This window comes from Nansenia antarctica (assembly GCF_963989245.1).
Source record: "Nansenia antarctica genome assembly, chromosome: 18".
NCBI classification, from domain to species: domain Eukaryota; kingdom Metazoa; phylum Chordata; class Actinopteri; order Argentiniformes; family Microstomatidae; genus Nansenia; species Nansenia antarctica.
Window position 1 is genome coordinate 20817674 of NC_137691.1, and position 24879 is coordinate 20842552.

At 46.0% G+C, this 24879-nt stretch overlaps 1 protein-coding gene across 1 annotated transcript in view; it reads right to left on the minus strand.

Annotated features, from left to right (window-relative positions):
• The window catches only part of erc2 (ELKS/RAB6-interacting/CAST family member 2), a gene marked incomplete at its 5' end in the record, with an annotated part of 41048 nt that extends 19270 nt beyond the window's left edge, over positions 1 to 21778 (minus strand). Inside the window, 9 exons of the mRNA XM_080548049.1 lie at positions 1264 to 1404; positions 1658 to 1798; positions 2060 to 2197; positions 2853 to 3020; positions 3807 to 3974; positions 5094 to 5249; positions 6937 to 7011; positions 7494 to 7925; positions 21101 to 21778. Of these exons, the coding sequence (XP_080404175.1) occupies positions 1264 to 1404; positions 1658 to 1798; positions 2060 to 2197; positions 2853 to 3020; positions 3807 to 3974; positions 5094 to 5249; positions 6937 to 7011; positions 7494 to 7925; positions 21101 to 21778 (2097 nt within the window). The remainder of the gene's footprint in view (positions 1 to 1263; positions 1405 to 1657; positions 1799 to 2059; positions 2198 to 2852; positions 3021 to 3806; positions 3975 to 5093; positions 5250 to 6936; positions 7012 to 7493; positions 7926 to 21100) is intronic.
• Between the last annotated feature and the right edge of the window lie 3101 nt (positions 21779 to 24879).

The following is a 24879-nucleotide window of genomic DNA, read 5'->3' on the forward strand; positions in this document are numbered from 1 at the left end:
AAAAAATGTGCTGCTTTTTTACTGGCCATTTTGAAGATGTGTGTGTGTGCTTAGTTGTTGCTCCTGCTTTTACCACCTTTTTCCACTTCTTCACACATGCGCTACAGACATGGTTAAGGTACAGACATGGTTTAGTGAACTGCAACAGTTGTTTGTAGCTGCTCTCAGCAATCCAATTAACACTAGAACAGCCATGGGAGGGGTCATTTGACCCTGTGAGTAATTCTTTTAAAAATATCTTTGCACTCAATAACATTTCAGGACCCTCCTTTCATGACTTTTCCTAGATATGTGCGTTCTACCACTCAGTATCCTTACATTTTCAAAATCACACCAGGATAAGCTAGTATAAAGCTATTTTGCAGTTTTTCTGTGTAGGAGGCAGGCTAATTTACAAGGCGGCCAACTAGTGGTCTTTGTGTGTAAATAGCAGCTTCCCATTGTAAAGACTATGGTCATTTGACCCCTGAGGCGGCTCTTATAGTAGGTAAAAAAGGCACTGCTGTTCTCATGTTAAAACTGTTAATACGTTTAATTCCTGTTCATTCTGGTTGTCATAAGTTATATTAGTAGGCTTGTATAGTTTCACAGTTGATATATATCTAAAAATGAAAAATAATATATATATAAAATTGTATTTTTAATATACTGTATATACAAATCATTGCATCTGCTAATCATATTGGGCCTAGACATCGTTCTATCCTAGGCAGAACTATTCTAGTTCATCTTACAGGCACTGTTGTCTGATCCAGTGCATTCTACTCTATTGTAGCCTACAGAAGAGCCAAACTAAAATGTGAAAGTTTTCCTCTCTAGTTCATCATACATTCATCATGAAATCTACAGTTTAATATTTCTTTTTCTTTTTCATGGGGTAATGACCCCAGGCCCCCCAAAAAACTGGATGCTGTAATTGTACCCCCCATCCCCCCTCACACACACACACACACACACACACACACACACACACACACACACACACACACACACACACACACACATCCTTGTTTACATACCCTATTTAGGAAAAGCAACATTTTAGTTGTTGCCCACCCAAATAATCCAAATGGCCACACAAAGATGACATCCTAGTAACACCTCTGGTAGATAATAAGGCAAAATGACCTCTTACTATTCAACTTGATCAGAATCAAAACCCAAAGGCCTCTGGGAGTACTGTGTGTGAATCCAAGCAACTACTAGGTAGGTGATGTTGTTGATACTAGGTAGGTGATGTTGTGCACGGTGGCGCACACCTACCTTCTGCAACTGCGTCTCCAACTTACTACATTCCTCTTTCTTCTGCTCGATGGCCATTTCTAGGGTCTTGAGCTTGGAGTCCTTCTTGAGGCCAGAGGAGGCCAGGGATGAAGCATGCTCCTTCAGATCAATGAGACTGGACTGGAGGGGTACAGACAGACAGTACAGGACAGACAGTCACGACCAGCGCAGAACATGCAGCACAGAAGAGAGCAGGCCTAACTGGGTCACACTGCCAGAGGAAGCAGCTCTGCAACTCATAAGAGGAGGGCTATGAATGAGAGACACATCATATATACACAAACACATACAGTATGAACAGAGGCACAGAAACAAAACAACACACACACACACACACACACACACACACACACACACACACACACACACTGACCTCCTTCTCGGTTAATTCCACCTGCAGGGTGTTGACCCTCTCCTTGAGGTCCTTGTTTTCCTTCCTAAAGGACTCCACCTCATCCAGCCGCTCCCTGTCCTCCCGCTCCCTCTGATCCTTCAGTCGCTCTATGATCCTCTCCTGAGAGAGACACACACAAATACCAAAACACATCAACACATAACCAAATCACACTAGAGCCACATAATAACCTTTCCACCGTTTGTACAATATCTCACCAGAGTAAAAACTAAAATCCAACATACTGTGTGTCTTCAGGGGAGAGGAAGCTAGCTAGCAGACACAGCACCCTGAGGTCATCATTATATCAATCATGTGCCTTTCACATTTCAACCTAAACTAATTAGACTGTGTGAGCAGCGCTCCTGTCTGCTGCTGTACCTTCTCAGACAGCGCCTCCTCCAGGGTGGCCAGGGCAGTGTCGGTGTTGCTGGAGTCAGTCTGCAGGGATTTGACTCTGTCCTTCAGGTTCCCCAGCTGCTTGTCCTTATCCCGCAACTGCTCCTGCAGATTCTCAATCTGAGGAGAGAGGGAGAGGTGGAAGGAGAGAGGGAGAGGTGGAAGGAGAGAGGGAGAGGTGGAAGGAGAGAGGAGGCAAGAGGGAGAGAGAGAGATACAGAGAGCCAAAGCCAATTAACAACAGAGATGAAGCACACAGATATTACAAATGAATCCTAGACAGACAGAGACAGAAAATATTGAAGATGAAAAATCCAGAGAGAGTGCAATGACAGAGAGGGGGGGGGGGGGGGGGCACACCGTGGTGGGAGGGAAGGAGAGGTCAGGGTGAGAGTAGTAACACTACTAGAGTATTTATAGCACACACTAGAATCAGTGAAGTAGAAATTCCCTATTCCATGTCTTTCTATGGACACTTCCCTAAGAGAAACAGAGACACTCTTACCACTTAATGGATAGAGATAACAGCTCTGTTTTGTATTCTGAGAGATCAGCCACTACAGGGCTCGAAGTTCACTCAAACACCTGAGCTATATCAAATACAGAGTAGAATCATATCTTTAGTTTTCCAAGTAACTATTCAGATTAAATAGGACTATGAAATATAGTATAATACATTTAAAAAGTATAATCTTTTCTATCGTGTAACCCTTCATCGTAGATAGACGACTTGTTGCAGTGTTTCCCCCTAATGTTCTCTTATAACACTGCCAACCTTCTTCTGCAGGACATTGATCTTCCTCTCCTTAACCTCCAGCATGTCCTTCATGTCCCTGATCTCCCCGGCCAGGGTGCCCTTCTCCTCAGTCAGGTCCTGCAGCTGCTTGGTCTTCTTATTGAGGAAGGACTCCTTCTCCTCCAGACGCAGACGCAGAGCGTCCACCTGGGATACAACACAGCACACAGGCGGCGGGGGGGGACACTTCAGAGGTCGCATGTGATTTCACATGGAGGGAAGTGAGTGTGTCAGTAACCACTGTGACTCTATGCATCTGATGGTGTGAGTGTGCAAGTGGATGTGTGTGGATGTGTGTGTATGTGTGTATGTGTGTGAGTATGTGTGTCACGACCCAACAGCTCTGCATGTACATGGAATATAAAGGGCTCGTTCCTACACAGGGCCGAGGTGGGACACAGGTGGTAGAGGTTAGTCTCAGGGCTGTATGACGGTACTGGGTTAGGTTAGCAGGGAGAGGCTTACCTTCTCTCCGTGGCATGATCCGTCACATTGTCTGCTTGGTTGTGGAACAGCCCAAGCGTTGGTTGATTGGGCACAGTATCCAAAACGTTCAGTATTTGTTATGTAACAAAACAACGATAACAGAACAAAACGGACACGAGGAGGGGGGTAGGTCACAGTCCCAATAGTACAACTGTTCTAGTAAATATCCACAGGAGTTTGGGAACGCGGTTTCCTGGTATGGCGTCTCCTGACTTCACCATGTCTTCTCTCTCTCTCCTCAACGAGTCTCTCCCAGCTGGGTAATCAACGCCATTCAAATAACGCCCGCCAACAGCCAAGCCCCTCCCCCATGTACCCTGGGTAGCCAATCATCATAACCCACTCAGCTTACCATAACAGAACATAGTTGGATCGTGACAATGTGTGTGTGTGTGTGTGTGTGTGTGTGTGTGTGTGTGTGTGTGTGTGTGTGTGTGTGTGATGTACCTCTGTCTGTAGGATGGCAGCACGTTGCTCCTTGGCAGTAAGGGACTCTTTGAGCACCTCTATGTGCTGTTTACAGTCTGAGTTCTGGTTGTTCAGGGTCTCAAGCTTGGTCTGCAGGGCAAGCAGCTCTGACTCCTTCTTAGACAGCTCCTGCTTTAACTGGTCTATCTGCGGACACATACAACAGGGAATATTACATACTCATACTGAATGGTGGGCAACACCAAGTAAAGGTGTACTCTGTCTCTGTGCATGTGTACAGTAAACATTGGAATAAAAGCAACAGAGGGACATTCAGTAAAGCTTCCCAGCGTCACACAGCCAGGCTCTCCTCTCATTAAAGATGCATTTAGGACCGACTCCCCTGCATTCATCATATATTATACATCACCACATCTATGATTGATGAAAACTGTTCTAAAAATAAAACAACAAAACTCTTGCCAGTTTCAGCCTCACTGGGTAATGTGCAGAGTAAGATGTAAACACACAGACACACCTACAGAGAGGCGGCGTGCCCCTGGGACAACATGCACCACGGCATGATCAGAAAGCCCAGAGAGAGAGAGAGAGGCAGGCTGTGAGCCTAGCCCTGGCTCTGGGAACACCACATACTGAGCAACATGGCACAGTGAATCAAAGCTGTACAAAGTGATTCAGAACAGTTGATGAGCCAGTCACATAGAATTCAGACTTCACTGAAATAGATCCAACAGTAATAGAATCAGTCATTAAAGAGGGATATAAATATATCGGTGACATTAGAAGTGATCTTCATAGCATGAGTTGTAGCTGAACAACATACTTCTTAAGATTCTGTAGAATGCTATTCTATACTGTCTCTGCAAGGCATCAGTAACACAGACAAGTACCGTAGGCATCCTCAGATAGTTGCCAAATAAGCACTTTGCTGATGACACCAGTTCATTTAGTGCTAAAGCTAGCTCATTTCAGTCAGACAGTCAGCTCTGTCAGTTCACTTTGAACTTGGACTGCATAGTGAGGTTGAGAGAGAGAGAGAGAGGGGGGGGGGGGGGGGGGGGGTAGAGAGAGATTAGATTAGATTCAACCTTTTTGTCATTGCACAGAGTACAACAATATGTATGTTTTGCTCGAGGCACAGGGTCAGCCATAGGCAGTGGCAGACACCTTAGATATGATGCCAGCAACCCCCCGGTCACTAGAAAGAGGGAGAGAGAGAGAGAGAGAGAGAGAGAGAGAGAGAGAGAGAGAGAGAGAGAGAGAGAGAGAGAGAGAGAGAGAGAGAGAGAGAGAGAGAGTGTGTACCTTAGCCTTCATAAATTTGGAGTGGTTCTTGTAGACTTCCATCTGTTTGATGTCCTCCTCCCTGTCCTCAGTGTTCAGTAAGCCGTTAGCCTTCAGCATCTGGATCTCGTCCTCCAGATCCCGAATGTTGCGCTCCAGGGACGCAATCTTGGTGTCCTGCACACAAACACACAGGCGAGGCACATTCCACTATTCCCGTAGAACATTTCCAAAAGTTGAGTGTTTTATAAACACCTCCGCATGATGCAAGAGGAGAGAGAGAGAGAGAGAAAGACAGAGAGGCAGAGAGAGAGAGAGAGAGAGAGAGAGACAGAGAGAGAGAGAGAGAGAGACAGAGAGAGAGAGAGAGAAAGAGAGAACGAGAGAGAGAGTGATCGCTAGCTTCTTATTAAGGATGAGAGACTGCCGTGTCTGATGATCAAATCAGAAGCCTAATCCACGGGTCCCTTAAAGCCTCTCAGTGGATTCGTTACCATTTGGAAATATTGAGCACACATCCAGCAGGAGGAAGATCAGCCCAAACAGAGAGGATGGTCTAGAGGAGGAGGTCGAGTCGTGCTTCTCTGTAGTCGCTCGCACATCAATCTCTGGACTGCGACTGCGAGTGCAGCTTTAGCTTCACAGTTTTTTTTTTTTCAAATAAATAATACAATGTCTTTAAGATTAGCCATGGTCCATCTCCCACTCCTGCAGAACACTGAGCAAGAACCTTGTTTCTCTCTCTCTCTCTTTCTCTCTCTCTGTGTCTCTATCTCTCTCCCCTTTGTATATGTCTCTCTCCTTCTCTCATTCTTCACACTACTTGTGAACTTGTGAACTTGTGGTTCTGAACTAGACCTTTAGTAGGGTCACCCAGACCCACTGCAGAGGAACATGAGCTCTTTTCAAGAAACTACCTCCGACGCAACGAGCGACAACAGCTTGCCCTGGTTCACCTGAATGTGTGAGAGCTGCCACGTCCATGTGCTTCGTCAGTGCAGCTATTCCGTCGAGTAACACGACTAAGCATACCGTGGATAGAACATACAGCAGTAGACAACATCATACCATACATCAACAGGCCAGGGATGCTATGCAGCTATGCCATCCAAATGAATCTCTTTTCTCTCTCTCTCTCTCTCTCTCTCTCTCTCTCTCTCCCTCTCTCTCTCTTTCTCTCTCTCTCTCTCTCTCTCTCTCTTTCATTCTGTCTTGCTTTCATAAACAACCACACCTGTTTCCATGGTAGCAGGCAGGCAAGCAGGCTGTGTTCTCCCTGAGGGAGGGAGTGATTGAGGGAGTGAGGGATGGAGGGAGGGAGTGATTGAGCAAGGGAGGGAGGGAGGGAGGGAGGGATGATTACTCATGCTGCCATCAGCATCAACATGGCTGTGAGACAGAGGATCAGGGAGTTCCTCCACAGTGAAGGGGTTGGGCCTTCCTTGGCTCTGTATGCAAATCCAGAGCACTCAGGAGCCCCAGTCACGTGCTCATGCTATGGGATGCTGGGCTCAGTCTGAGGGGCGTGTGCCAGGCCTGGCCGTGAGGTCATGATTTATTTTTAGGAAATGATGTCATGGCTCTGCAGACAAGTTAAAAGCTTTTCACAGTAATTGACTATCTGGATACACTTTTTATCCAGGAGGTGGAGTATGAGTGCTTATGTTTTACATAACTTGTTGTTTATATATTATAATTATATAGATTTTTCTTTAATAGGATTTGCCTAGAACAATAGCCTCAGGCTATAATAGAATGGAATTCCAATCAATATAAGCAGATCATATATTTTTAGAACAAGTAAAGAATCCTTGCTGTAACTGTATGATTGGGTTGAGTTGAGCGATGGAGTCAGAGATCTTACCTTCATCTCTATGATGGTCTGAAGGGCTTTGGTTTTTCCTGGGTCCTGGTGTAGTTGGTTTCTCCTGTGCAGTTCCTTAGAGGAGGATTTCAGGTGACATGGATGAACACAGCCTTTCAACCATTGGCTAATATCTTATATTAGTCCATAATGCATCACCTCATTCTGAGGACACCATATTTACATTTTAATTAAGTCAATCATATACTTCTCTAGCGATAGCAATTATATCTGTGATGTACTGTATGGAGCAGAAGAGCCTGCATATTTCTCATAAACATGTTTCCTATAACCCATTGCCATTATTTCAACACTCAATTATAAGCAGGTAATATGAATGTGATCTGAAGCTCAATAGTGCCCTCTAGTGTTCAAGACAAAAAACACTTCAGGCTAGAAGAATGCATCCAAATCTGCCCAGAGGTTCAGCAAACATCTTCAAGGATGAAAGATGTTCCCATAGGACACATAGTGTCCTGTCAGCACACAATCAACTTGGTGACAGGTGAAACCAGTAGGTCTATCTACAGAGCCTGATCCGGTAGTGTAAAGCCTACCTCTCGGAGGTGGATGTTCTCCTTCTCCTTCTGGTCCAGAATAACCTCCAGGTGTCCCAGCTGGGCCTCTGCCTCAGCGATGCGTCGCGCCCTCTCGTGCTCCTCCTCCTCAGAGGCCCGGCCCATGCCGGGGGGCAGCCCTTTGCTCTGCAGCATCTCTAGCAGCTTCTTGATGGACTCGTCCCTGGCGCCCAGGGTTTGTTTCTGGGTCTCGATCCTCAGCTCCATCTCCTCCAGGGTCTTCCTGAGGAGGAAGAGCTCTTTGGCCTGCCGGTCATGCTCGGCCTGCAGCCGGCGGAAGTTCTCCTCGGTCAGCTCGATGGTGGTGAAGTGGTCCACGCCGGAGCGGTTGTTCTCATGCTGCAGCAGGTGGTTGAGGTCTCGCTGGGTGCGCAGCTCATCCTGCAGGGCCTGTATGGTCAGCTGGAGGTGCTGTAAGGTCACACACACACACACACACACACACACACACACACACACATTAAGGCACACCCACCCACACCCACATATACACACACTCACACACAAAGTCTCAACCTGGTGAGGTTACAGCTGGATTTAAGATGCATTGAATTTGACTGCAATTCAGGCGAGGCTGGGACATTGATACATGCACACACATTAAGGCACACACACACACACACACACACACACACACACACACACACACACACACAAATACTGTACATCTATCCAATAAATGAGGGAGAATTCAGGCCTGTCCCAGATGGCCCTGTGGAGAGAGAGACGTTTAAGAAGAACACATTACTGCTGGGAGGGAAACTTACCTCTCCATGGCATAAAGACATCAAATGAAAATGTGTAGTATGTAATATGGCTGCATGAGAAGGTATGAGGGGCACATGTCAAAGAAAAAAGGACAGACGTGTATACCGCCCCATCTTTTATCCCTTTTTTTACCCACAAGAGTAATATTTACCATAATCTATTACCTATCAGTTATGTTATCATTTGGAATCGCTGTAGAGCTTAGCTTCAACAGTACTGTACGTTAAAACAAAGATAAAACCAAGATAAAACAAAGCCATCCAGCAAATGACCTAATCAGTGTGCTTGTTTTCCACGTGAGCAGACTTCATTAAGCCTTTGGCTTGTTAATCAAAGCCTCCCTTGGTCTCTCTGTTCTGCATCGATCTGCGGTCCTTCTGGTCACATGTGTCTGGGTACAGGAACACAAACCCTCGCAGTTGCAGCAAATAGAGCATTCTAACATCTACCTTCAGAAAACAGGGGGCTTTAAAGGCTCTGCTACAGGATCATGGAAAACATTTATGTTCAACAACATATGGAGTGTTCAACAACATATGGAGTGTTCAACAACATATGGAGTGTGTGTGCTGTCATTAGGTGGACATTGCGACGTGTTTTTGTGCAGTGTTCCCTGAGTGCAACCTCCTGAGAGCTGGAGAGGGACCAACAACAGTGTGAGTCTGTGCCCACCCATATGCTGTGTATGCTGGTTAGGGGTGTGTGCATATGCATGCCCTGTGCATGTGTACGTGTATTTGTGTCTGTGTGTCTGTATGTGTGTGTGTGTGTGTGTGTCTCTGTCTGTCTGTATGTGTGTGTGTGTGTGTGTGTCTGTGTGTCTCTCTTTGTGTGTGTGTGTGTGTGTGTGTGTGTGTGTGTATCTGTGTGTGTATCTGTGTGTATCTGTGTGTGTCTGTGTGTATCTATGTGTGTCTGTGTGTGTGTGTGTGTGTGTGTGTGTGCACTCCAGAAATTTAAGGGAACAGCCATGCAGCTACATTTCATTTCACTGCACACTCTTTGGTTTATATAAGGGTAGGGCAAAAGGTAAACTACTCAAGAAATAAAATAGTAGTCAACAACACATCCATTTTAGTGTGTATATGGACTGAATGAGGGTGATTGGGTTTTGGCATTTATTGAGATATGGAGATTTTACAGTAGGCTATTTCATATGCAAGGTCAGAGGAGGTGCACAGACAGTGCAAAAGAGGAGCTAGAACGCTATAAGAGGAGCTAGAACGCTATGAGAGGAGCTAGAACGCTAGAAGAGGAGCTAGAACGCTATAAGAGGAGCTAGAACGCTATAAGAGGAGCTAGAACGCTATAAGAGGAGCTAGAACGCTGAGTTCCACCCAGGTTAGAGGGTTCAAGGAGGGCCAGGTGTGTTTGGGGTTGAATATACATGTTAGAGTGTGTCAGGGAAACAGGAAAGGCACGGGGTAATAGAGGGTAAGGGAACACATTGGACAGCTAAACAAAATCACACTCCTTTTTGCGGTGTGTGTAGGGGGGGGGGTATACGAGGGTTGTGTGTGGGGCAGAGGGACAGCCGGGTTTCTTGGGGACAGAGGACACGTCACACTGGAGGCGACTCTATGTTGTGCACACGGCAGCTGTTGCAAACATAGGGACAAACCTTGGTTCTCCTGGCGTCCAGCAGCTGTAGAGCATGGGCAGAACGAACAGAAAGAACGCATGGAGAACACAGCGTCAGAACACAGCGCAACACAGGTGGGTGGAGAATACAGTAGGAGAGCTGAGAGCCCTCACGAGACCATCATATGACTGTTTCATCCATCTACTGTATCCACCCTCCATCCATCCATCCATCCATCCCACAATTCATTTGTCTCTATCCAATTGGATGAGAACGGCGTGGCACGTGATCAGCATGTGGGGCTATGAAACACACGCGTGCACACAGACACACACATACGAGTACACAGCACATGCGCACGTGCACGGGCACACGCGCGCGCGCACACACACACACACACACACACACACACACACACACACACACACACACACACACACAGAGTGGACAACAATATGGAAACCCTTGTGGAAAGAGACACATGAGGTGAATGGTACTTGTGTGGTCTTATCCATTCATACCATGGCTCAGTAAATCTGCACTAGCTGCAACTTGTCCAGATTTCTGAAAAGACATTGATGCAAAAGCCAAATGTTACTGTAGCCAGTGACCAATGAATTCTGTATATGAAAATGTGTTGGGAACAACTGAGAGGGACAGTATTGCTGCTCATAAGCAGAGGAGGAATAAGCTATTATGTCTCTCCCAACATTATTGACTGATAGATAATAGGCGTGGTACTGTGTTTCAAGTCTGTCTGAGGTGTATGCCTTCTGATAGCCAGCAGAGGGCAGTGATACACACCCACACATGCACACGCAGGCAGGCAGGCAGGCAGGCAGGCAGGCAGGCAGGCAGGCAGGCACATACCCACGCACGCACGCACGCACGCACGCACGCACCCACCCACACACACACACACACACACCCACACGCACACACACACACACACACCCCCACACGCACACACGCACCCACCCACACACACACACACACACACACACACACACACATACACACACACACCCTTGTCACCCAATCCTACTGTCCTAACCCTCACTGTTGCTCTCTATATGACACATATTGGCACACTCTCTTCCTCTCTTCAGAACCCAGGAGCGTAGACCCAGACATACACATGCACCAGCACATCAATGAAACACAGATTACAACATGTTACATAATAATATGAGATCAAACCACAAAGAGTAGAGCAGTAAACAAGATCTTTGTTCATTCTGAGACATATTTGTTTTATAATAATTATTTGCATATTCATCAAGGTAAAGTAGCTCATGTCGAGAGGAAATGTAGGCCTATTCATCTTGACTTGTAAACATGTTCAGTGTATTTATAGCTGCTCCTGTATGGAGTCTTTAGTGAGGAGAGGGGTTGATTCAGTCCTGAGCAGCCATGCCTGGAGTCATGAGAGAGAGAGACACCATGCACAGCCATGCCTGGAGTCATGAGAGAGAGAGACACCATGCACAGCCATGCCTGGAGTCATGAGAGAGAGAGACACCATGCACAGCCATGCCTGGAGTCATGAGAGAGAGACACCATGCACAGCCATGCCTGGAGTCATGAGAGAGAGAGACACCATGCACAGCCATGCCTGGAGTCATGAGAGAGAGAGACACCATGCACAGCCATGCCTGGAGTCATGAGAGAGAGAGACCATGCACAGCCATGCCTGGAGTCATGAGAGAGAGAGACCATGCACAGCGGCTGTGTCCTCCATGACAACAATGCAGCGGTTTGTTTATTTCATTGTTAGTTTTTGACTTATTTTACTTCATTCTATTCATGTTGATTTTGTATCCTGCTGCCATGCCAACGTTGAAGAACCGAAGCCTAAGAACTTTACTCACATTGGATGTAATAAAAGCAATCCTGATCCTGATGAACCCCACACTGTATTCAGTATGACTCTCTCACCATTAGGCCTGACTATACATTATCATAGACATCAAGCATGTGTGTTACATATCATAATCATCATAATCATAAAGATACTGCACTGACTGTACACACACACACACACACACACACACACACACACACACACACACACACACACACACACACACAAAAGAGATTATATTACTCCTTGCCAGGGGGTTCATTGAGGCCACTGCACATTTTTTCCTTTTCCTCTCTCTTGCTCTTCCTCCCTCTCTCCCCCTTACTGCTCGGTCATTTCCTATTTAATCTCTCTCTCTCTCTCTCTCTCTCTCTCTCTCTCTCTCTCTCTCTCTCTCAATCAATATTCTGTCCTCTTTGAAATACATTGGAGGAAGTGGTCCAATAATTCAATTTGCATAATTACTTACAGGGTTAAAAAGAGCATTGTCTCCTCCACCCATCTTGCCACTCTGCCCTCCCTCCATCCCTAGTGGACCGGACCAGACTAGACTCTCTCTCTCTCTGCCCTCCCTCCATCCCTAGTGGACCAGACCAGACTAGACTCTCTCTCTCTCTGCCCTCCCTCCATCCCTAGTGGACCGGACCAGACTAGACTCTCTCTCTCTCTGCCCTCCCTCCATCCCTAGTGGACCGGACCAGACTAGACTCTCTCTCTCTCTGCCCTCCCTCCATCCCTAGTGGACCGGACCAGACTAGACTCTCTCTCTCTCTGCCCTCCCTCCATCCCTAGTGGACCGGACCAGACTAGACTCTCTCTCTCTCTGCCCTCCCTCCATCCCTAGTGGACCGGACCAGACTAGACTCTCTCTCTCTCTGCCCTCCCTCCATCCCTAGTGGACCGGACCAGACTAGACTCTCTCTCTCTCTGCCCTCCCTCCATCCCTAGTGGACCGGACCAGACTAGACTCTCTCTCTCTCTGCCCTCCCTCCATCCCTAGTGGACCGGACCAGACTAGACTCTCTCTCTCTGTGGGCCCTGTTAGTCATGACTCAGCAGATCCTGGGACAGACTGTGCATGGGGGCTCAGTCTCCGGCGATGGCTTCTATTTTCACAGCACATCCTGTAAGTGATCTTCTGGGGGCTTAACTGACTCCTTCCTTTCTGACTCCCCCCCAGAGATAAAGCAGACACTGAGGCCTACTGGACCCTCCCTCTAGCTAGCCTGTATGGGACAATGTTAGAGTTACTTGATGCCAGCAATCAATCTGTATGTCTAAAAAGGCATTCATTAACTGTCTTTACATCATTGAATGCATCTTGAGAATGAGCTCTGGTTCCAGTGTAAATGTGACAGCAGCTGGTGAAACCGGGAACAAGTCGCCAACCAATCAAAATATTCTGACTTTTATTACAGTTTTTTACGATTGCTAACTCACCATGTTCAATACTGAAACCACAGTTTCACAACTCTTCATACAGTCTGCATTCGTAACACTCATGTTGGCCAATGACTTCATTCATGTCTCAAAAGAAGCTTGTTCAACCACACACTGTCAACAATGTTCACTCAGAAGCATACACTGTCATTCATAACATTCTGACTTACAAAACACTAACAACAGGGAGCATTACATAGTTTGAATGATTTTCACAAGAATGAATATTTCATTATAAAAATGGTTTGATTTATAGTAATCATAGACAGAATAGTTGACTGTACAACTGTAAAGTATTAGGCAACAAGAATTAATCAGAAATGCCGCAATTTGCTTCTATCCTTAATTCTATCTTTTGCTTCTATCCTTTATATTCTATGTTTTATCCTTTTTTTTCAGTAACTTTGCAGAAAGTAAGTTACGGTACATTTACTTCAAAGTACACTACATTTACTTGTGTAAAATGAAAAGTGAAAAAAATAAAGTGGAAGATGCAAAGTTCAAATAAAAAAGAAAAACAGAAATTCCAGGGCTACAATACAATAGCAATCACACCAAAATGTCTCACTCCTGAGGATTTTGGTCCACCCTCTGGTCTGCATCTGGTCACATCTAATGTCTTCCCAGGCAATGCATCTAGTCTATTTCATTTCATTGTATATATTCTGCTACTGTAATATTTTCTAGACATTTCAATATGATTACTGCAAATAGTGAAAATACCACCGCTCATCCGTTATCAGACTTTGCTGAGGTTCTGGAACTGAAGAGTATCAATAGAGTGCAAAATAACAGCATCTGCACACTCAAACACTGTGCAAAAAAACAGTTTATTGCGAGCTTTCTGTCATAATGATAGGAATATGATTACAGCAAAATTGCACCAAATAATTCAGTTTTGAATGTGTTCTTCAGAGTTTTGAACACAGTATGTTAGCAATGAAAAAATGTGTTGCAAATACATAGTATTTTGCAAGTGGGGGAGTTTGAATGAGAGAAGTGTCATGGCATTTGGAGAACGTAGTCATTGAATGCATTCTGTAGGAAAGCAATGCACAAATCACAGAGAAAGAGTCACAGTTTTGTTCACATGGGTTACTGCTCTGCTGACTGTATGAAGAGTTGTGAAACTGTGGTTTCAGTATTGAACATGGTGAGTTAGCAATCGTAAAAACCGGTATTATAGTGGGGATTACTCGCTGAATCCATTGCGATTTCAGATTTTTTTTTATAAAAGTCGTTTGCCGACTTGTTCCTGCTTTCACCAGCTGCTGTCACAAATGTTGGGCATGGTACGTAGTGAATACCATCCCCAACCTTAACCCTAAACCCCCCTTCAACCTGTGTACATGAGTGACGCTCACATGTGCTGATGGGGTAGGCAAACACCCAATGCAGGCACACATACACACACACACACACACACACCCACACACACATGTGTCTGTGCGCCAGGGAACGGAGGCGTGAGCAGAGCCTCCTGAGAGGATGTGTGGGGGCGGGGGGTGTGTTCTCTCACTTCCTCTGTTCATATGTGACACATGGACAGGAGCAGAAGCGCTGAGTCAGAACACACTGTGTGCTGCAGTCCCCATGTCCACTAAGAGCCTGTCATGATGGGCACACGACCACCCCAACCAAGCATGTTTATCCATGGACAATGGGGAACGGCAGTGGAGTGGGGAGGAGACACACACACACATACACACACATGGTGAGGTGTGGAGGAGGACCATGACACACACACACACACACACACACACACACACACACACACACACATAGTGAGGTGTGGAGGAGGACCATGAGGCTGAAGGACATGTTGGGGGCAGGACTCCTGATCATGATCCCACTAGGTTAATGGTTATAGATGACCTAGATCTATAATATCTAGATCTGTACCTATACCTATGTATACCTATGTATACCTCTCTATACCTATATATCTATACCTGATGATAGATCTATATATCTAGATCTGTACCTGATGATAGATCTATATAGTCTAGATCTGTACCTGATGATAGATCTATACCTGATGATAGATGATAGATCTATACCTGATGATAGATGATAGATCTATACCTGATGATAGATGATAGATGATAGATGATAGATCTATACCTGATGATAGATGATAGATGATAGATGATATACCTGATGATAGATGATAGATCTATACCTGATGATAGATGATAGATGATAGATCTATACCTGATGATAGATGATAGATGATAGATCTATACCTGATGATAGATGATAGATCTATACCTGATGATAGATGATAGATGATAGATGATAGATCTATACCTGATGATAGATGATAGATCTATACCTGATGATAGATGATAGATGATAGATGATAGATCTATACCTGATGATAGATGATAGATCTATACCTGATGATAGATGATAGATCTATACCTGATGATAGATGATAGATCTATACCTGATGATAGATGCAGTGTGACACAGCCACAGTCTAGTCTCCATTTCTCTGTTAGCGGACAGACGCTGAATATGTCACCTTCATAGAGAGTAGCACTGGCTGTCAGTCACACACAGAGAGAAGGCACAACAAGAGGTTACACAATAACAATGCAGCAGCAGGGCACACAGACACAGGGACACACACACACACACGGACACACACACACGGACACACACACACGGACACACACACACGGACACACGGACACACACACACACACACACACACACACACACACACACACACACACACACACACACACACACACACACACACACACATGTACTGTCCACAAACACAATAAAAAAGAAAAATCTTTCATTCTCTCCCTCTGAGTGTAAAACCTTTCACTCACACATTCACTAACACCTGTGACACAGCGTTAAGGTCAGAGCGTCAGATGAAGCAGGCTAAGATCACTGCTTCTCCAGGATGACGCACTGTGTTCTACCTGTGGAGACCTTGGAGGAATCTACCAATGATCTACCAGGATTATCTACCAATGATCTACCAGGATTATCTACCAATGATCTACCAGGATTATCTACCAATGATCTACCAGGATTATCTACCAATATCTGCTACTTTACAGCACATCATCTATCTCACCAGGGAAAACTGAAAGGCTCCAGTAGACATTTCCCTGTCTCAGCTCTGTCTACCAAAGTGGCTTAGCCGGCGAGCCCAGCACACGAGCTACTGAATGAATTAAAAACGTCTGGCTGATCTTTCCGTGGGAAGACGGGAGTCACCAGGAGCGTCAGACCCTGAGGAGCCTCTCTGAATCCTGAGCTGACAGATCCACTCCGCCTTGTTAGCTGGGAGCGCTGAGCGGAGAAACAGCAGGATCGATAAAACCTCCCAAACCTGCTCACTGGCTACAGCCAGTAATGTCTCCACGCATCCCGCTCCTGCTGGGGCACCAGCCTCCATCCACTAATCCACTCTTCTCTTCTCTCGCTTCCTCTCCTGTCCTCCTATTTCCTCTGTTCTCATGTATCACCCTGAATCCCCCGTTCTTCCTCCCTAGTCTCTTCTCCTCCATTTCCCTCTCCTCTGATCCAAACTACAGTACAGCCCTGCCTGTGATGGAGGACAGGATGTCACTGAACGAATCACCCCTCCTGCCCTCTTCTCCCCTCACCTACCCACAAAACATAACCCATACGCCCATCACCCATATCCATCCATACTTTCTAATGCCCTTGCTACGTATTTCTTTTCCTCTCCTCCTTTCTGGTTAAGGTTAAGAAGTCATCTTCACTGCACCGGTTAGCTGCCATGGAGGGGAACGATTCCTCTGACGGCACACTGGATCCTTACTGTATACACATGTAACAACGTACTGTAATAGACTGTCCTCAATCACAACTCCTCAACAACTTTCACTTAATTTAATTATAAATTATTACTTCACTATACTGCACACGTGTGAGTGTGCTACACAAATAAAACTGTACTGTACTGTATACTGCATGTTCATGATGATGTGTAAACTCAACTGTTTAGTCGTGACCACACCGTTCCCATACATACACAGTTTCCACACATTCACACTGGAGATGAGTAAACCCCTCTGAACACCTTAGTAATCAGCAAGACCGCACACCCAGATTAGTCGTTTCTATTGAAAGACTCGGCCTGGGTAGAAGTGGCTATTATGATTGAGAGTCCTGTCGCCCCCCACTGAGAAACAAAGAGCACCATGGCCGTGAGTGACTCTGGATGGTCAGATGAGACCAGCCAACAGATCACAGATCCGAAAATTGGCTTAAGCGGGAAATCATCTAACATCTTTGAAACAGTGTGTGTTCTGTGACCGTGCATAAAAGGGCAGTGATATGGGATATGTAACTGCCTCCATTTTGGGGATTGTTGATGATCTGTGACTGGCTGGCTGAACAGCAGAGCTCCTGACTCAGTCAGACACGGCGAGCTCAAGCACACAGAGCCTCCAGCGGCCCCAGTCCAGCCTCACCACCACAACAACCAACAACCTTCACTGTGCTCAACTGCATGAGGCGGAGCTAAAGTGGTCCGGTAACAATGCTAGAATGACCAACATAGATCATATCAGCTTGCCAAGCAATATACTAATGCCTTCAGCTAAAACCATCAACATTACGTTCAGATGATGATGGGTGCCATTCAAGGTATACTGTAAGGTAGAAACCAGCAGTTCCCCAGACACAGATGTTTATATACAACAATACATTCTCAGCGGGTTGTGTTGTTTCCCCTACGACCGTGAAGTAAGAAGGAGCATTGAAAGCTCTTGTTTTCAGTTGATGAATAATGGATGGGATTTGCTTTGTCTAATAGAGGATTGAGGTACCTGAGGCCATTGTAGAGGTCTACTAGACGGACTGAGAGAAATGACTTCATAATTAATGAAGCAATTTGCTCTTCAGTCAGGACCTCAAGAAGCCCATTGGGTAAGGAAACCTTCTCCTTAGAACCATCTGACGGAATAACAACACCTTAACGACGCCCCAATGACGCCTCCGGAATCAGGATACAAATGAGCAATTACAGTGAGTGGCAAGACACAGCCGCTTTAGATTAACTTATATGAACTGACATCTTTCATCATGCAACTCTGCCTCAAGGGAAATAGATATCATAGATATCATAGATATCACACATCACTCACAGCATCAGAGACCTGACAAGAGGGCACACTCCACTGTACACATTCAGTCACGCAAGCAAACAGTTAAGTTATCAGACACACACACACACACACACACACACATACACACACACTTGAATATTGGACACATACTGTATACGCCACTGACAAATAAAACGAGGGCAGGTGTTTCCCTCTATGCATGGTCTTCAGATAGTATGTAGGTCAGAGGAAAATACCTGTATAGTATTTAGAATTAGCAGACACTTTAAGCAATTTACGATTACACATAAAGAACAGGGACATTCCCCCTGGAGTAACTGAGGGCTAAGTGCAGTAGTGGTGTGGTTTTAGGTGGGATTAACTCACAACCTTCCGATCACCACTCCAACTCACTATCCACTAAACCACCACTACCCTACAACAAAGTCTTTGTAGTGGAACCGTCTCAAGTCCTGAGCGGAGGTCACCCTAATACAAACTGACACAGAAACTAGGAAGAACGTGTGCTCTGCCTCAGGCTCTGCATGTGCAAGCTGTCAGTACTGCAGTGGCCCACTGGGCCTCCTAACCCGTCCTAAGTGAGCACTGGGCCTCCTAACTCATCCTAAGTGAGCACTGGGCCTCCTAACCCGTCCTAAGTGAGCGCTGGATGCATTGGGGAATCCTCACAAAGACAGCGGCTACCTCTTATATCCACAAACACCGTTTTTTTGAAGAGTGTGGCTGGAAATGTTTTGTAGATCAAAAACAGGTCAAGCATATAGAAGATGTGAAGGTCCCTCCAGCACCCCTCTGGAGATCCCCAGAGAGAGGATCCTGACACCGGCAGGGCAGGGTTCTGGTTCTGGGCATGCTTCCCACTGGCAGCATGGCAGAGCTCCAGACAGAGACCAGACGGTACAGCGCCGACCCTTCTAGCTCCAGTGAACTGAGGTAAGCACAAAAAGACTACCCTTGTTTTGAATTGAATATTGTTACGCACATAAAGACCCTAACCCTAACCCTGACATAAACGTTCACAAATGCACAGACTGCATGCAAAAACAAAACACACACACACACACACACGCACACAACAAGCTAGTTAGCTGGGAGCCAGAGTGGCAGTATCCTCCTGTAACCTTGAGAGGCACAGAGGCTATGTCCTCTGCTGGGAGTAGTGAGAGGCTGCTACTGAGACAGCGTCAGAGAAGATCCCTCAGTCTCAACCAGATGGAGACAGAGACACCGAGACAGACTGGCCTGTCTTATTCTACACTGAGTCCTTTACTCCACACCTTTACTCCACACCATATATCATATAGGTGTGCCTAGCTTACACATTCTCTACATCTTATCCCATACTGACAAGGTCACCAACCAACCCATAGTCAATGTCTCCAGAGTCCTGTATGTTAGAAATTATGTAATTATCTAGTTTTTCCAAGTCTAATTAGGTACATGGATCCATCTATTTCTATCTAATCAACCGTTCCATGATAATGTATGTCAGAGAAATCCCATATGGTGCCCTGCAGGAGACCAGGGGAAGAGAGAAAGAGGGGAGGGGGTTAAACAGAGTGTCAGGGTGAAAGAGAGGAAGGTAGAGAGAGAAGGAGAGATTGACCTACAGTAGAGTGAGAGAGAGAGACAAGGGCAGACAAGGAGAGATTCTCAGACAGTGCTTTGTCCTTGACATTCCTCTCCAGGCCTTGTACCTCCCCCAGACTGTGAGTGATTTAACTGGGCCACAACTCCACCCCCCCCCCCCCCCAACACAGAGACCCAGAGGACAGACCATGACACCTTGCAAATCACCTGTCGATAAACAATACCTAAAACCCCTATGCACATACTGTAGCTCACAAATCACCTATTGAAATACTGTATACTCTACCAAATATGACACAGTCTGATCATTTGGTATGTCAGCAACCAATCAAAATGTTCAGACTTTTCTTTTGAAACACGGAACTACGCTTCAACGGTGTGGTCTGGTCTGAAGTCACTAGTCAAGCCAAAATACTGCAACGCAATGGATTCCGTAAGTAATCCCCACTGCTACCTAGTTAACTATAAGACTACTTTACATTGTTAGCAGGGTCACAAGCTGTGTTAGTTAGCGAGCGAGTGTGTCATTGATTTTCAACAACGCTGAAATGTATTCACATTTTTCGAAAGAAAAGTCCGATCATTACATCGGATCCCGACATGAGGACCAAAGCACTAGAATGTGTCACATATCAGCTTCATATAAAATCACCTGTTGAAGCACCCTTGTCTATATTTGTTTATAGAAAGTGACATATTTAACACATCATACAGTATAGAACTGAACAGATAATACTGCCATGTGGTAGTAAAGACTGAATTGACCAGATGCTGCAGATGAACTGAGAAGATGAACAGATGCTTCGTTATGTGTTTTACTGTATCCACCCCCTCCCTCACATTCATTCTGAGGCAAACTAGAAAGGAGGTCAAGTATGAGTGATGGGTATGAGAGGGTGATGAAACATTTACCACTGCCAACACCTCTTTCCAGAAAGGTTTCCAAATGTATAAAAAAAAAAACATGGCACTGTGAATTAATTCTTGGGGCTATGGGAATAAGAAAGGCAGAGTGTACCTTTGGAGAAAAAGAGAAGAGTTAGAGTAACAAGAGAGAGGGAGACCAGTGAGAGTAACAAAGAAGAGGAAGACGTCAAGAGAGGAGTGCAAGGAGACACGACTGAGTGCAAACCCCAACAATAATGAGCGTAGGAATGGGTGGAGGCGTAGGATTCTGTCTGGAGGCGGAGGATTCTGTCTGGAGGCGGAGTCTTACCTGGTTCTCCTCATGAGTCACCCTCATCTGCTCCTTCAGGACAGAGGTGCGCGCTGCTTCCTCCTTCCTCATCACACGCTCCTTCTTCAGCTCGGGGCTCCAGAAGCTCTTGATGCTGTTTGTGGAGGAGCCCAGCTTGCTATCCTTCAGGTCCAGCTCCCTGCGCAGCAGGTCGTTCTCCCTCTGCGTGTCCCTTAGCTGGGCCTGCATCTCCAGCAGCTCCCCGCCGCTGCCCCGCACTGCCTGCCGCAGCAGGGCTGAGGGCACCCCCTGGTGGTGGTGGTGGTGGTGCTGCAGCATGGAGAGGGAGCCTAGGTCGCTGTAGGACAGCAGGTCAGCATGGTGGGGCAGCCCCACAGAGGCAATGTTGGGGCTGCTGCCCATGGCTGTGACGCGGCCTCCGTACATGGCTCTGCTAGCGCGACCCAGCGTCATGGTGCCCTTGGGGTAGGTGGCAGTGGAGGCCACGCCCTCGTGGTCACTCAAGTACATGGGGCCAGATGTGGCGTAGGCAGCGTTGAGGGACTGGATGTTCTCCATGGAGAGCGTCTTGCCCCCCGCACCGCTCCCGCCCCCACTGTTGGCCCTCCGGTGGCCCAGTCTGGGGGACCTTGGCAGGCGCGGGGACCGTGCGGGGCTGCTCTCGATGTGGCCGACGGCTCTGGCACTGCCGTACATGTCCTGCGTGTTTGAGGTGTGGCCACCAGGGGGGGTCCTTACCAGGGGTGCGCTGTGATGGGGATGCACCCTCGCTCTGTGTCACACATCAGTGGCTTACTGCATGCCTATGCAGGACAGGTAGGACAGGCCTTGACAACAGATCTGAAAAAACAAGAGAGAAACTTGTTCATCATGAAAATCTAATCAAAGATTAATTTCATGTGTCAGATAAAACACATGATTTAAGTCAAACCATACACTCAACAATCAAACAGAAATCTCATGAGTTACAGTATCAACAAAGGCCCTCTCACACAGACAGATACACACTCTCGCTGTAGGCTTGGGGTGTTGTAAGGAACAGCTCTTCCTGTTCGGGGGTGAATGAGTCATCCCTCTGTGGGACTTTGCTGAGATTCCAAATCAGTGACCCACTGGGAATCCCAGCATCCACCTGGCTTCCCCCAATCACAGGCAGTCATCCAATATCCATTAGTACTGACACAGTCATGAAAGAGAAACAACCTTCCATACTGTGCGTAGTGCTAATACTACAACCATACAGGCGCAAAATTACCCTCACATAATATGTATTATATTCAGTCAATAAACAGGAATAGGCCTATTTTGTCAGTCTATTTGTACAGTAGGCTATGTATGGCTACCTTATGGTTGGGTATTACCAGGTGAATATGGTATTTAAGCTAACCAGTTTATTTCTGCCAATACCGTCCATGCTGTCTCCATCTATATTTTGACATTATTATACCCAAAAGACAACAACTCTCCTCTTGGGGTGGTAACGATGGCCAGAGAGAGAGAAACTACTTATGGTAGATTTGCTACAAGTTCGAGTCATGTTGAAAGTATGCAAAAAGGTATTACCTTATAACAGGGTATTTTGGAGAGAAGTAATTCTAATATTAACCCCCAAGTCTAAACTACATAGTTCAGCAGTGTATGATATCATTTCCTCCTCTGGAGCAGTCAGCCGCATTGTAATCAGCTTCATCACTCCACACACAGGGAGGAGTCCACACACCAGGGAGGACTCCACACACCAGGGAGGAGTCCACACACAGGGAGGAGTCCACACACCAGGGAGGAGTCCACACACCAGGGAGGAGTCCACACACAGGGAGGAGTCCGAGGCCTGCATATACCTCACTGGGCCTTTTATGCTTCTCTTAGAAATGCAACATGCTACTGTAGTATCTCCTTATTCTTAAAGGGCAAAGAAAATATTCCTGGTTAGGAAAAGGTAATTGTACAAATCTGAAAAATGGTGCTGTTGCTCAGTACTCTGGCACAATGGGAGTGTGAGCACACTGAGCACAACTGCCTGAGGTAATTAAACACCATGCAGACTTCAAAATGGCAGCCACATCCCTGCCCGTCGTTCATGCTGTCATCAGTGGACAGCTCAGAGTACAGGAGGGAAATAAAGTCATGGTGAGCGAAACAACGCTAAAACATGTTTTAAGGCAAGACGGTGCTGTGGATATAACGCTGGGGTGTATTCTTCCTTCTGGGCCATACTTGCTTCTCAGACCCCGTTGCCATGGTGACTACTGCGTCTGGGCTCACAGAGATAAAGCACATGGGCTGTCTTACATAACAGTAACTTCACTTTCAATAGGTGAGAAAAAAATGCTGGTGAATTCCGGTGCAGATGGAGGAGACGTCACAGAGACTGCAGATGGCCTGGTCATCTGTGCTACTTCTGCACCCATACCGGGATGATGACAAGATGGCCACAAGCCTTTACGGAACCATCTCTGCCTGCACCTTATCTTTGCCTATAACTTTACAAAAATACTTTACCACCACTCCATTTGGGAATCAGATGACAGTGATATGGACAATTAGAAATGGGCAATGGGCATCTTATGAAGTCAAATAATGGTTTTGGCTCAGGAAAAGCATTACCTACGACAGTATGTGTTGAAGCAGTACCTCTGAGTACACACTTCACCAAGGGAAAACACAGCAACACATTGGCTGAGGAGCACAGAGAGGACACAGATTGCACAAGATACCTCTGGTTTGAAATAAGAGAGAACATCACATATACAAGATGGCAGAGCAAATCAACCAAATCTATTTGAATGCTGTAACATTCTACAGCCTACTGTACAGTGATGTAACATTCTACAACCTACTGTACAGTGATGTAACATTCTACAGCCTACTGTACAGTGATGTAACATTCTACAGCCTACTGTACAGTGGAGGAATCAGGAGCTGGTGCAGCTCTGCCAAACACGCTTCTTTTCCAGCAGCCAGTCTATCTGAGAAAACTCAGATAATTAAACTGAAACAAATTACACAACACCCATGTCAGGACACTCTTTTCACTCAATTTCTGGCAAGCTCCAATGTGTTTGTGAAGTCCGGATTGAGCGTTTTTTTTAAAAAGCATTATGCATAGTTCAGTGGTATATAGTATAACACAAAGAGTGTTACTTTGTTAATACTGTATTAATAATATTGTCTTTTAGTCTTGAATGTCAGACTCATAACAGGCTGTGGAAAGAGACTGTCAAGAAATAGGTGTTTATCATTTTACCTACTAACATCACACTCATCAAAATGTACTGTAGCATGTATGAGCAGCTGTTGTAGTACAGTGCTGGATGTTGAAGTCAGTGAAAGCCCAATCACAAAGGGGGGGGGGCAACGTGCTATAAAGGTGATACTTCAGGAATGATGTGGTCTCATAGAAGCTTAATTTACATCAATGTCAAATAGAAAATTGATCTCTCAAAGGAACTCACTTGAGAGTCATCTAATTCCCAACCAATCACCAGCCACACATGTCCCCTAGTAATAAGCCTTACAGTTGGTTGTTGGCTGGTTAGATTTAGGGCCCTTGCACTTTGGATACTTTTAAGGGTGTCCACAGTCCAGGGGGTTGAAATATCCAGGTCAAACAGTTAGCTAACGTCAACTGAGTGGATCCTTTGCAGGTTAACACATTGGCCTTCAGGCTGCAGTATACACCCACCCACATCATGATGACAGCATTAGAGCACTCGTGGGGGATTCCAGGAGAAAAGCCATTATCAAGTGAAAAAAGGGGTCAATCAAACTGCCAATCAAGGATGCTTTTTCCAGCT